The sequence below is a fragment of the Pristis pectinata genome, chromosome 22 (genome assembly GCF_009764475.1).
Source record: "Pristis pectinata isolate sPriPec2 chromosome 22, sPriPec2.1.pri, whole genome shotgun sequence".
In the NCBI taxonomy this organism is placed as follows: Eukaryota; Metazoa; Chordata; class Chondrichthyes; order Rhinopristiformes; family Pristidae; genus Pristis; species Pristis pectinata.
This window is the reverse complement of record NC_067426.1, coordinates 13,208,205-13,222,870: the sequence shown is the minus strand read 5'-3', so window position 1 is coordinate 13,222,870 and position 14,666 is coordinate 13,208,205. Positions and strand designations below refer to the sequence as shown.

Here is a 14,666-nt window from a genome sequence, read left to right as displayed (position 1 = left end):
GCTGCACTGAAGTACCAGCCTAGATTTTGTACCCAAGTGTCCAGAGCTGAACATAAACGCACCACCTTCAAAAAGTATTGTTTGAATGAACAACCAGTCTTCATATTGTGCCTTTCCTAAAGTGCCACAGTCAATTAAGTATTCTTGCAAGTGTACCCACTGTCGTAATGCAGGAACTGTGGTTGCCTGTTTGCACACAGCAACTTCCAACAAATAGCAATGAAGTTACTACAGATAACTGTTTTAAAGTATATCCTCAGAGGATAAGTTCTGGGGGAGTACTCCCAAAAAAAAAGTCATGGGATCTACAACTCAAGAAAACAGACTGGACCTAATTGTAAAATTTGATTTTCAACATGATATCTATAATAGAATCAGTCTGAATTTAATACTCCAGTTCCTGGACTTAATCCACAACCTTCTGACACAGAGAGTACCACCGACTGAATCAAAGCTGACACCAAACTCTATCCATGAAGCTAAATAATAACCATGCCTTACCAAGACAAGAACGATATACCTTAGGTAAAACATTAGTTTCATTCAGATATAAACGTTTTAAAGCAGAATTTTCCTTGATCATCTCAAGTTAGTACCTGTTCTACGGGTAAACGCAGTCTCTCGCTCAGAGGCAGAAGCAGATCAGATCCACAGCTATTCGACCGCATTCCTACTCCGGAGGCTGGCAGGCGTGTGCCGAACTCACTCCTCAATTACCTGCAACTGACGAGCTTCTCACCTGAAACTTACAAAACTCGAAGCGCACAGAAACTTGCGGCTCCACCCTAGTTTGACGCCTGCTTCCGGGGCTAACATCATTCGCCCAAAGTTTGTGACTTTCTTAAGCCTTGACGAGCGAACGTCATCATTCCCAAAACAGGGGGTGGGGTGAGTTAGTGAAGAGATCTTTTAACTCAATTTAACCACAAAAGAATTCCGCGCTGGATATTTCCCCGCAGATCCATATTTTGAGGGCTACTCCTTTAGACAACTGGTACTACAGCACACCCTGTTGGTTGTTTATTCATAACATGCCCTGGAAATTCTTCTGACCAGTGACCCTATTATTATTCACCGCTGGATTTTGAGTTTCACCAACCGATTACAAATTGGACGTTTTATCCGCTTTACAAAAAAAGGAAACGCTGCTATCAATATGAAACAGAATCTCCAATTTAAAGGCAGTATTGATCTTCAAAGGGCAAAATGTTCAACAGGCAGAGAACGACCCAGTGGGACCATCTGAATCTCAGAAGAGTATGGGTCTGGGAAAGAACGGGATAGGCCTGAGCTTACTGAATGGTGGAACAGATTCGAAAGGACCGAAAGCTCCTTTTGTTTGAAGATAGGATAGAACAGCCCACGTTTGCATAAACTTCTTTTGACATTAAAATAAATCCCACCTCACTGCATTAGCAAACAAAGATAAAAAGAACATGACCAAAAAAAAATTGATCCAAATGACAAACTTTAAAGGGCAATTCTAAGAGGAGCGAGAAGGGGGTTCTGTGAGCTGCAGACAGCTGAACAAACCGGCCAGCGGTGGGGAAACATTGGGGACGTGCAAGGAGGCCGGGCTGAAGGATAGCAGAGATCTTCAAGGGTTGTAGGGCTGGAAGAGTTATAGAGCTAGGAAGATGCAGAGAGATAAACTCATTACACAGACGTGGTCAGGATCCACGGCACAATTTATCACTCCAGCAGAGCTGGGCGTCGGATTTGTCTAAAGGATTCGACTTTGAAGATCCCTGCAAAGGCCCCATACTGAATAGATAGCCAGTTTAAATAGGATGCCAGAAAGTCTAGACAATATTCTGTGGGATTGTTCATGGGAACACTGCTTTATATAAAAAAATAATTCCAAGAAATGGACTATTATTTCTCAGTGCCTAATTACAAGCAGATTCCCAACTCAATTAAAAGTTTGGAGTAACAACAACCTGGTCCAGAATGTTCCACCTAGGGCAGACTCTATAACCAGTTGTAAATGCACATTAGGGAGGACCAAATAAGATATATTCCCATTGCCCTCCACACATTTTATATGATCCAAGACTCCATCTGTCCTCTCTGGTGACTGTAAAACATCCCATGACAGAACTCTAACAAGAAAGAGGAAGTTCTTTCAGTGCTCTGGGACAATATTTATCCATCAATTAATGCCACTAAAAACAAACTGGTTATCAAACTGGTCTTTGTGGGTGCTTACATTGTACAAATTGCTTGCCATTTTGGCTATGCTACAGGGGTAGCTACACTTTAAAACTTACATTATACTTACATAGGTTATCCTGAAGTTGTGAATGATGCTTTATAAATGAGAAAGGTCCACAGACAAAATATCAGTTCTTCTGTCCTCGCTGCCTGAACCCTGAAGATTTTCAATGTCTTCAGTTTCTTTTATGAAACACGTGCTCTCTGTTCCTCCAGGACACTACAAACCATGTTCAACCACCTGGAACAGTAGGAAAGAGGAGTTTCAGTTTACTCTGAACTGTGAGTTTCAAATCTTTTCCACAAAGAACAAGTCAAAAGCTTCAGGAAGACTCTGCTTGTTTCAATGCATGACTTCATAACAACATTTAAAAAGCTCTGCCATCAGGAACAAAATGGCCCTCTTGATCAATAACAGCCCATCTACCCTCTCCAACAACTGGCGCACTGTGCTTAAGATCCAACTTAAAACCACCTACAGAGCCCACTGTGGAAATTCACCAAGATTCCTTAGGCAGGAATTCACCAAACACACAACCACTGTCACTCGGAAGGACAAGGATCCGGGTGGGAACACAATCACTTCCAAGACAACCTCCAATTCACACACTGTCCTGACTTGGACATATACTCTAGCTAGAAGCAAGATGGCGCCAGAGTGTGGCGACTCGTTGCAAGCTGCTCTCCACAGCTCTACTCATTACCCTTACTTAAATCATTCTGCACTTTTACACTTAAACTCTATGTCACTTACTGTTATTGTTTTTATCTGTACTACCTCAATGCACTCTGTATTAACTCAATGTAAGTGCACTGTGTAATGAATTGACCTGTACAATCAGTATGCAAGACAAGTTTTTCACTGTACCTCGGTACAAGTGACAATAATAAACCAATACCAATACTACATGTTCCGTCACTATTTTAGACTAAAGTCCTGGAACACTCTGTCCAGCAGCACCTTGAGAGTACCTTCACCCTGTAGGTCGCAGTAGTTCAAGTGAAAGGCCCACCCTCACTTTTTTAGCTGCAACTAAGGTTAATGAATTAACACCAGCCTTGCCAGCAATACTGCATCCCAGGTGGGAAGTGTATTTGTGGAGCCTAAAGAAAGAATCATATCTGGATGCATCTTCTGTCCCCATGGTTGAATATCTCACAATACCCTCAGACATAAGGTCAACCTTGAAGATTGGCCAGACTGGTGTTTTATCAGAGGCATCAAGGGGGGCTATGCAATGGTTCCCAAGAAAAAATGGTGCCTTCAGGAAAGGAGGAGAACATAGCTTTAGTCCTTGAGCCACGTTTCCATTTTCAATGTTGTGAGCATAGCCCTAAATTGGAACCATCCCTGTCCCGAGTAAAATCACCTTCCATAGCTTCCTTTGCTGCTTGGTTTGCTTTGAATCGAATGGACTCACCCCACCTCTCTAAATGGATGGAGTGAAGAGTGAAAGCATCTGGATCTGTAGTTCTTTTTATTTGCTTTTTATACCATAAGAAACCGAAGCAGGAGAAGGCCATGGATATGCTTACACCTGATTTCCTCTTGACTTAGATTGCAAACAGCTGAAGCCCCAGCGCCAATCCTTGTGCCGTCCCAGAAGTCACAACCTTCCAAACTAAACATGACCCAATTATTCATACTCTCTGTTTTCTGTCCATTTAACAGATTTGTCAAACATAATTTATCTTTAAAAATCTATGTTGGCTCTGCCCAATCCTATTATTAATTTTTAAGTGCCTTATTTCCACACCCATAGTAATAGATTCTGTTTGTTTCTCTACTACTGATGTCAGACTAACGGCTCTGTATTTCTGTGTTTTCTCACTCTTTCCTTTCTAAAGCAGCGGAGTTGCATTTGCTACCTTCCAGTCTATGAGAACTATTCCAGAATCTATGGAATTTTAGAAACTGCGCATCCACTATCTTCATTGCAACTTCTTTGAAAAACTTAAGGCACAGGTCATCAGGTCCTGGGGTTTTATTGGCTTTAAGTACCATTAATTTTCCTATTTTTTTTACTATTTCTAATTTATTTCAGTTACTTATTCACTTAGGACCTGTTATAATAAAAAGATATAAAGGGAATGGGGAAAGCCTAACAGGAAAATTCACAATATTGATATTAGAACTGAACAGTTATAAGTGTAAAGTCTTTGATGATCTTTGCGTCCTCACTGGCCACAGGAGTAGTGCCAGATGATTGGAGGGTGGCAAATGTTCTTCCTTTGTTTAAGGAAGGGAGTAGGGATAACCCTGGGAATTACAGACCAGTGAGTCTTACTTCAGTGGTGGGCAAATTAATGGAGAAGATTCTTAGAGACAGGATTTATGGGCATTTGGAGAATCATAGGCTGATTAGGGACTGTCAGCGTGGCTTTGTGAGGGGCAGGTCATGCCTCATGAGCCTGATTGAATTCTTTGAGGATGTGATAAAGCACATTGATGAAGGTAGAGCAGTGGATGTGGTGTACATTGATTTTAGTAAGGCATTTGATAAGGTTCCTCATGGAAGGCTCATTCAGAAAGTCAGGAGGCATGGGATCCAGGGAAACTTGGCTGTGTGGATTCAGAATTGGCTCGCTCATAGAAGACAGAGGGTGGTGGTAGATGGAGCATATTCTGCCTGGAGGTCGGTGACCAGTGGTGTTCCGCAGGGATCTGTTCTGGGACCCCTGCTCTTTGTGATTTTTATAAACGACTTGGATGAGGATGTGAAAGGGTGGGTTAGTAAGTTTGCTGATGATACAAAGGCTGGTGGTGTTGTGGATAGTGTAGAAGGTTGCTGTAGATTACAACAGGATATTGATAGAATGCAGATCTGGGCTGAGAAGTGGTAGATGGAGTTCAGCCCGGATAAGTATGAAGTGATACATTTCGGGAGATCGAATTTGAAGGCAGAATACAAGGTTACTGGCAAGACTCTTAGCAATGTGGAGGAACAGTGGGATCTTGGGGTCCACATCCATAGATCCCTCAAGGTTGCCACACAGGTCGATAGGGTTGTTAAGAAGGCGTATGGTGTATTGAACCCGGGTTGTTGGCGCTGCTTATATCAATATCAATATTGCTTATATCAATAATATCAATATTGTGAATTTTCCTATCAGGCTTTCCCCATTCCCTTTACATCTTTTTATTATAACAGGTCCTAAGTGAATAATTGACACAGATACATAAGGTTAAGACAGTTAGGATTAGTTTTAGGGAACATCTTATAGGAAAAGAGGTAGAGAGGAGGAGAATTGGAGAGGGAATTCCAGAGTTTAGTCGGGGTATTGAGTTCAACAGCCGTGAGGTGATATTGCAGCTCTATAGAACTCTGGTTGGACCACACTTGGAGTATTCTGTTCAGTTCTGGTTGCGTCATTATAGAAAGGGTGTGGAAGCTCTAGAGAGGGTGCAGAGGAGATTTACCAGGATGCTGCCTGGAATGGAGAGCATGTCTAATGAGGATACATTGAGTGAGCTAGGGCTTTTCTCTTTGGAGAGGAGGAGGATGAGAGGTGACTTGATAGAGATGTACAAGATGATAAGAGGCATAGACCGAGTGGACAGTCAGAGACTTTTTCCCAGGGCGACAATGGCTAACACAAGGGGACATAATTTTCAGGTGATTGGCCGATATTATATCTCGGCAGAGGTTGTGGCGGCAGATACATTAGGGAGATTTAAGAGACTCTTAGATAGACACATGAATGATGGAGAAATGGAGGGCTATGTGGGAGGGAAGGCTTAGACAGATCTTAGAGCAGGATAAAATGTCAACACAACATTGTGGGCCAAAGGGCCTGTACTGTGCTGTAATGTTCTATGTTCTGAAGGAAGTTTGAAAAGTCTAAACATCTTTTCTTCTAGAAAAAGGTAAGACTGAGGGGTAATTATTCTTTAAAACTTAGGAGGTATTTGATGGAATAAGTGCAGAAAAAAATTTCATTTGCTGGGGGACCTAAATTTGAGATCATAAATATAATGTGGTCACTTTTAAATCCCACTAAGGAATATAGGGGAAATTTCTTTACCCAGAAAGTGGCGAGAATGAGCAAACAGCACGGATGTCCATAACAATGATATATTTAAGAGGACAAATTGTATCTGAATGAAATATAAGGATATGCTTATAGAACAAGATGAAGTAAGGTGGGAGGAGGCTTAATATAGATATAATCTACAGAGATGAATGGTATGTAGGAAATTCTCGTGGTAACCAATACCACCAAGAACAGATCCACAGGTCTTTCACCTTCTATTTCACTTGCCTACAATTAACATTTATGTTTGCTTGAATAATTCACTACTTTAAAAGCAATGGATTGGCTGTGAAATGCTCTGGAATTTTATAATAAAGTGTTGAGGTGATAAAAACTGTTTCTTTCCAATTATAATAGTAACAACAATGTGCAAGAACACTAAAGTATCCATGGCAAAATAAAACGTGCAAGGCACTTCAGTGAAACTTCAGCAAAAATAATTGACACAGATACATAAGGGAACATTAAGACAGTTAGGATTAGTTTTAGGGAACATATTAAAGGAAAAGAGGTAGAGAGGAGGAGAATTGGAGAGGGAATTCCAGAGTTTAGGGCTTTGGCAGTTGAAGGGATGGTTGCTACAGGTGGAGCAATTAGCATAGCAGTTGGCATAACACTATTACAGCACCAGCGACCCAGGTTCAATTCCAGCCGCTGTCTGTGAGGAGTTTGTATGTTCTCCCAGTGTCTGCGTGGGTTTCCTCCGGGTGCTTCAGTTTCCTCCCACCTTCCAAAGACGTATGGGTTAGGAAGTTGATTGACGCCGGAAGCGTGGTGACACTTGCAGGCTGCCCCAGAACACTCTACGCAAAAGGATGCATTTCACTGTGTGTTTCGATGTACATGTGAATAATAAAGATATCTAATTAATACCAGTGATGGGTGAAAGCCTAGAACTGGAAGGGTGTAGAACTCAGAGAACTGAGGGTCTGCAGGTGCTTACAGAAACAGGGTGGAGTGAGGGCAAGGAAGGATTTGAAATGGGGATGAGAGTTTTGAATGCTAGATGTTGCCAGTCTGAGATCAGAGAGGTGATGGATGAGTGGGACATGGTACAATTCAGGAAAAGGGAAGAAGAATTTTGGATGAGTTCAAGTTTAGGTTGAGTGGATGTCATGATTACCAACCCTGGAAGTGAATTCATGATGCAAACTAAACATTGAACCAAACAACTATTAAAGCTGGAACATTTATATTCTTTACAGCTCTGTTCCATAATGGATGAGACGCCCAACCTATCGAAAAAAAGTCAGTGAAACAATGAAGAAAGGAAAGATAACATCCTTTATTTAAACAATCAAAAAAAACAACTGCTGCTTCCTAACAGGAATTTCATAGTTCAGTTGTGCTTAATGTGACTGAATATTTCAATACTGTCTTTTCTGATGTGGGCTGTTTAATTTTGAAAGAATGGTTTGTTAATAGAAGCTTAGAAAAAAATTAAAATTGAAATTTGTGCAGCACATGCTGTTACCACCAGGGGCTCCCAGAGAGTCTGTGCTAACTACCAGAAGTGATGTTTGCTGAAACTCAAACCAAATAAAAAAGATCACAATTAAGATTTCACTACAAAGGATGAGCAAAGAAAATCTTTGCTAGTTTCTTATTCCTTCTTCAACCCCCAATTCTGGTAACATTCAGGTAAATCTACACTTGGTGTTTTTCATTGCTTTTATCTGCTTCTTGTTTTAAAATAAGACAATATATCAGGACACCATCTGCCCTTTCAATAACTGGCTTCGACAGCCAAAATCAGCAAGAGTGGGAATTACTAAACTTTCAATCCTGTTAGTAAACAGGTGTGACGTGTTGAGTGGGACCAGCTCAGTAAAGACAACTTGGACAAGTTGGGCCAAATGGCCTGTTTCTATGCTGTATAGTTCTATGACTCTATGAGTGTGTGTGCATGTTGGATGAGGATAGTATCAATGCCTCACATGCGATGATCGCTAGTGTTTAGCTAGAAGATTCTAAGTGAAGTAGCTGAATAGACAGATCTAAAAGTACAGCTGGACTAATCACTGACAGTAATGAGTATGCGTCTCCTTTTGCTGTGACAAAGTGTGGCACACTCCGCATAGAAGTACACTGTATCAAAATACATATAAATGCATTTCACCCGGCTTTGTGGATTGATGCAATTTTTCTTAATAAACTGCTTTCAGGAACTTATCTCTTTGTAAATTAAGGAATGGTGTTATAAAGAACGACCTACTGGACTCTGCAAAAACAATGTTACTAAAACTGAGAAGTGAGAAGTATTGGAAAGATTGAGCGGACTGGATTTTATCCCCAGCAATAACAACTGCTGGGATATGGTGCTTTTAACAAGGTAAAGCAACCCAAGGCACCACAGAGGATGTTACTGAGCAAAGTTTAAAATGATCCACATATGGAGACTTTAGGGCCAATGATAAATAATTCAGTCAGAGGTAGTCTTTTAAATAACATCTTAAAGAAAAATGACTTCAGAGAAAGAGAGAGAGAGGGGGAGATGCAGCGGGGTTAAAGGAGGGAATTCCAGAGTTTGTGGTCCTGTCAGCTGTAGATGACACTGGTGGAAAAAATAAGATCATGGGTGCACAAGAGGCGAGAGTTAGAGGAGATATATCTGGAGGTTGTTAGATTGGAAGAGATAGGGAAGCCATGCGTGGATTTGAAAACAAGGATGAGAATTTTAAGTTTCAGCATTAGAGCTGGATAGAGTTAGTGGCTAGGGCATGAATTTCGTAGGAGCACCGCAGAAGGTGGTTTTGCTTCTTGAAACATCTGCTCATCTGGTATTGGCATCTGGAGGCATTGAGAGAGGTGGTAGTGAGGTTGGGTTGGATCTTGGCTGCTTCCCCTTGTGGGAGAGTCTAGGTGCAGTGGACGTAGTCTCAGAATAAGGAGACTGAGATGAAAAAAATTTTCTCTCAAAGGGTTGTGAATATTTTGAATTCCTTGCCCCAGAAAGCTGTGGAGGCTGAACCCTTGAATATATTCAAAGCTGAGATATCTAGATTTTTAATCAGTGAGGGAATCACTGTCTCTGGCGAGAGGGCAGGAAAATGGACTTCAGGAAAACTGGATCTGCATAATCTTATTAAATGGCAGACCAGATGACAGGCTGAATGGCCTACTCGTACCTATTTCCTATTATCTATTTTACTTCCTATTGTGGTTTTATTAATGCATGATGGTGAAGGGTAGCTTATCTCAAGCAAAATCACATCAGTGTTCTCTGTGACACTGGTTAGAACCAATATGAGGGACGTAGTTTGGTGCACTGTTAGACATGTAGCCCGGAGAGAGCACTGCATTGTTGTCAATGTAGTTCTGATGGGATGGTGCACAGTGAGAGGAGGAATACTGAGGGAGTGCTGCTCTGTTAGGGTGAAGTGTTGAGGGAGCACTGCATTATTAGAAGCGTGTTACTGAAGAGACATTGCATTTTAAAGGGGTGGCATTGAGGAAAGTTCAGTTAGAGGGTAATTACTGAGATAATGTTATACTTAGATGATAGTACTGAGGCTGCATTGCACCATTACAGCAACAGTACAGTACTGAGGGATTCAAGCACCACTAAAGTGGTGGTACTTAGGGTGCAAAAGAGTTGGCGGATCAGTAGCAAACTAAGGCTGCTTGGAAACAGTAGTCCTGAGAAAGTTCTATAAGATAGGTAGAAGAAATGAAGCTCCACAATGTTAGAAGGGAAGTACTAAGGCAGTTCTTCATTAAGAGGGTAGTACTGAGGATATGGTGCATTTTAGAGCAGTTGTATTGATCGTTCAATAAACTGTTAGATGGCAAGTACAGAGAGAACGTTGCACTATTAGCGAGAAAGTACTGGAGGAGAGCTGCACTATTAGAGGGGTCATAGAGTCACAGAGCCCAACTTGTCCATGCTGACCAAGGTGTTTATCTGAGCTAGTCCCATTTGCCTGCATTTGGACCATATCCCTCTAGGTCTTTTCTATCCATGTATCTGTCTAAATGTCTTTTAAACATTGTAATTGTACTCACCTGTCAACTGAAGAAACGTTATATTTTAGGGGGATAGCACTAAGGGAAATCTGCATAATTAGAGAATAAATATCGATAGCATTTTTTTAAAATTCCAAGATAAACTTTATTCATCATAGAAGACAAACTTTTTCAACAATAAAACAGTGCAAACCTTTACATTTGTGTACGGATCAATCATTAGTGTTACCTTTTTATATTAAAAAAAACCACAGCACTGATGCCACTTGTGTGGCTCCCTGGGGTGCTACCCCAATCCCATATTTACAATATTTAAGGGGCTTCCTCACCTGACCCCGTCCCTCCCTCTCCAGTGGCAGAAGAACCTTAAACTGTAGTCCTTCCCCACGTCGATAGCATGTTACACTTGGCTGCATAGTACTGAGGCTGCACTGCATTGTTAGAGCAACAGTCCTGAGAGAGACAAGCACTGTTAAAGTACAGGAGGGAGTGCAAAACAATTGGAGGAAGAGTTTCAAAGAAGTGCTGCAATGTAAGAAAGGTAGTTCTGAGAAAGTTCTGCATTATTAGAGAGGTAGTACTGGGAGAGTACTGCACTGTTAGAGGGGCAGCACTAAGGATGCTCTACACTGTTAGAAGAGTAGTAATGAGGTAGTTTTGTTGTATTAGAAGGGTAGTGTGGAGGTGTGAGAGGGGAATACTGAGGGAAACTTGCACCTTTAGGGAGGTTTAGAAACTTGTGACCAGTGGTGTAGCACATGGTTCAGTGCTAGGACATTTACTGTTAGTTATATATGTTAATAAGTTGGATATGAATGTCAGAGATATGATTAGTAAGTTTAAGATGACACGAACTTCGGTAGTGTTGTAGATAGTGAGGAGGGTAGTCGTGGGCTACAGGATGATGTTGATCAATTGGTAAAATGGGCAGAGCAATGGCGGATGGAATTTAATCCTGATAACTGTGAGGTGATGCACTTTGGGAGAACTGATAAGAGTAGGACATACACAGTGAACAGTAGTGCCCTAGGGAGTCCTGATGAACAGTGTACAGCTCTGAGGATCCCTGGAGATGGTAGCACAGGTAGATAAGGTGGTGAAGAAAGCATACATGATGCTGAATTAAGAAGTGAGTGCACTGTTGGAGGGATAGTACTGAGGGAGTTGTGCTACTCAGTCAGAAGTTCTGAAGATGCTCTGTACTAAGAGATAGAAGTGAGTGCATGTTGCACTGTTAGAGGGGTAGTACTGAGGGAGTACTGCATTCTTAGAGAGAGCGCTACACTCTAGGAGGGGTAGAATTTTGGATGTACTGCACTCTTAGAGGGGTAATCTCGAGGGATTACTGCATAGCTCGAAGGCAGGTGTCAGTGATGAAATTTTACTACTGTCTTCAAAGCTCCACTACAACCTTTGTTTGATTGAGGAGAAAGGTATTCAAGGATTGAGGCCTCGGAACTGGCACAAAACTCCTGGTCTACCAGGCAGCAATGGTCCCCACCCTCCATAAGCTTTTGAGACCTTGACTACGAATGACAGGGATCTCAAGGCATTAGGAAAATGCCATCAACACTGCCTCTGCAAAATCCTCCAAATATGCTGGAAGGACAAGCCTGCCAACGTCAGTGTCCTGTCTCCCCAGACCAACATCCCCAATATTGTGGTCCTAGTCACACTCAGTTGGCCACATTGGGCAGGCCCACCAACTCATTCAGAAGCCCACCACCAACCTCTCAAAATACACATTGTATTCCGAGCTTGGTCATAGGAAGAGATTATCAGGGAGACCAGGTAAAGATTCAAGGATATGCTCAAATCCACCTTGACGCAACTTCCTCACTCACTGTTGGGAATCTCTGCACTATGACTGCTCAAAGTAGAGAAAGAACATTTGGGATGGTATTGAGAACCTTGTCTCAGGAGCAGAGGTGGCAGGAGGAGTGAATCACCACATAAAATACCTACCCACCCACCCCTTCAGCCTCCTCCTCCCCCTTCTGTGGAAGGGTATGCACTTCCCACATTGGCTTCGATAGTCACCTCAGTACCCACAAAATGGAATGGAAATAATTTATCTTCAATCCCAAGGTACAGCATAAAAAGAAGAAGAAGAAGAAAAAGAATGCATGGCAGAATAAAGCAGCATTACTGAGAGAGCACTGCAGTTTTAGTGGAGTAGTTCAGTACACTTCAGAGTGTTGAACATAGAACACTATAGCACAGTACAGGCCCTTTGGCCCACAATGTTGTGCCGACATTTTATCCTGCTCTAAGATCTATCTAACCCTTCTCTCCCACATAGCCCCCCCATTTCTCTATCATTCATGTAACTGACAGTGAACTGCATTGTTATATGGGTAGGATTGAGGATGTGCTGCATTGTCAGAAGGGTTTTACAGGTGAGTTGAGGAATATTTAGAGAGATAGTGCTAAGGGAGTGGTACACCATAAGAGGCATAGTCCTGAGGGATTGCTGATGATTTAGAAGGGTAGTATGCAGGGAGCACAGCACTATTGTCAAGTCAAGTTTATTTTCATGTACACAAGTACAGTCAGGTACAGGTACAATAAAAAATTTGCTTATAGCAGCATCACAGATATGTAGGTTCAGACAACACACAGAACATAAATTATTAGACATAAATTATAGAAGACACTGAAGAGAAAAATAATAATTGGAGAGATGGTTTTGAAAAAGTGCTCTACTGTTTGAAGGGTTGCCAGAGGGCATGTTGTGCAACAAGAGGGATAGAACTGAAGGAATACTCCACTATTAAAGGGAGAGTATTGTGGGTGGAGTGCACTGGGGGGAGGGGGAGGGGGGGACGTTCTGCTGCATTGCTGGAGGGGTAATCTAAAATTGTGCTTCACTGTTAACGGGGATGTACTGAGAGATTACAGCGCTGTTAGATGAGTGGTACTGAGGGAGTAATACAGTAAAAAGGATGGTGCAGAAGTTGTGGTGCATTGTTATGAAGACAATTCTATACTGGGAGAGTGCTTTTCTTTTAAAATGGCATTACTGAGGGAATACTGCTCTGTTAGCAGGGTAGTACTGAAGGTGTGTTGCACTGTTAGAAGAGTAGTATTATGGGAATTTTGCACATTTAAAGGGATAATACTGAGGAATTGCCGCAGTGAAAAGGGCACGGCACTGAGGGTGTACCACACTAGGAGTTATAATGCTGAGGAAGGACAGTGCTGTTAAAAGGGACAGTCCAAAGAAAACTGAGCTGTTACAGGGTAGTACTGAGGGATTGATGTGCTATTGGTGTGATAGGAGCAAATATGTGTAGCACTATTAAATGGGTAATACTGACACTATAATGTAATGAAAATGTGCTCCATTATAGTACCTAGGGAATGAAGATCTGTTAGGTGGGTAATAATGAGGTTGTGCTGTATTGTTAGATGATCAGTGATGAGGGAATGCTGCAATGGAAGAGACTGAATGGAAGTACTGAGGTATCTTCTGCTGTTGGAGGGTTACGACTGCAGGATCATTGCACTGTTATATGGAATAGAGGGATTACAACATCATTGGAAGTGTAGTATTGAAATTGTGTTGCATTTTTAGACAGGTAGTTCTGTCAGAGAGCTACACTGCAAAGGTGTCGTACTGAAGTTTTGCTGCCTTGGTGAAGCAGCCAGCATAATCAAAGATCTCACCCACCCAGGTCATTCTCTCTCCTCTCCTCTTCCATCAGGTGGAAAATACAGGAGCCTGAGGGCATGTACCACCAGACTTAAGGACAGCTTCTACCTGACTGTGATAAGACTATTGAACGGTTCCCTTATACGATGAAATGGCCTCTAACCTCACGATCTACCTTGTTGTGACCTTGCACCTACTGCACTGCACTTTCTCTGTAGCTGTGACACTTTACTCTGCGCTGTTATGGTTTTTACCTGTACTACCTCAATGTACTTTGTACTAACTTAATGTAACTGCACTGTGTAATGAATTGACCTGTACAATCGGTCTGCAAGACAAGTTTTTCACTGTACCTCAGTACAAGTGACAATAATAAACCAATACCAATTCCAATAGGGACTGCTGCACTTTAAGTGGGTCATACGGAGGATGCAGTGCATTATTATATGTGTGCTATTGATGGTTTGCTGGATTGTTGCTGAGTGTTTCCTGCACTGTTAGAAAGATGGGTACAGAGGAGAGATGCACTGTTGGAGGGATAGGACCGGGACAATGCTACATTGTGACATGGTTGGTAATGAGGAAGTGATGCACTATTAGAGGGGTAGTAACGAGGATACATTGCTCTGTTAGAAGGATTAATATTGAGAGCAGCAGTACTGATGGCATAGAAGGTAAGGGCTGAGTGCTGGAAAATGGGATTATTACAGATAGGTACTTGATAAATGGAACAGAGGTGGTAGGCCAAAGAGTCTGTATGACTCAATGACCCCTCTATGATACTGAGAGTACTGAG

The 14,666-nt window shown here is 41.9% G+C and overlaps 1 protein-coding gene across 2 annotated transcripts in view; it reads right to left on the bottom strand.

Moving 5' to 3' along the window:
- LOC127581633 (lysophospholipid acyltransferase 2-like) overlaps positions 1-2,352 on the bottom strand; it is a 50,362-nt gene extending 48,010 nt beyond the window's left edge. Inside the window, exons 1-2 of one of the 2 annotated variants that reach the window (XM_052036173.1) lie at positions 2,282-2,352; positions 597-723 (exon numbers count right to left, since the gene is read on the bottom strand). In XM_052036173.1, coding sequence (XP_051892133.1) covers positions 597-668 — 72 coding nt within the window. In that variant the 5' untranslated portion in view covers positions 669-723; positions 2,282-2,352. The other variant, XM_052036174.1, reaches the window with a different exon arrangement.
- Positions 2,353-14,666: the final 12,314 nt, after the last annotated feature.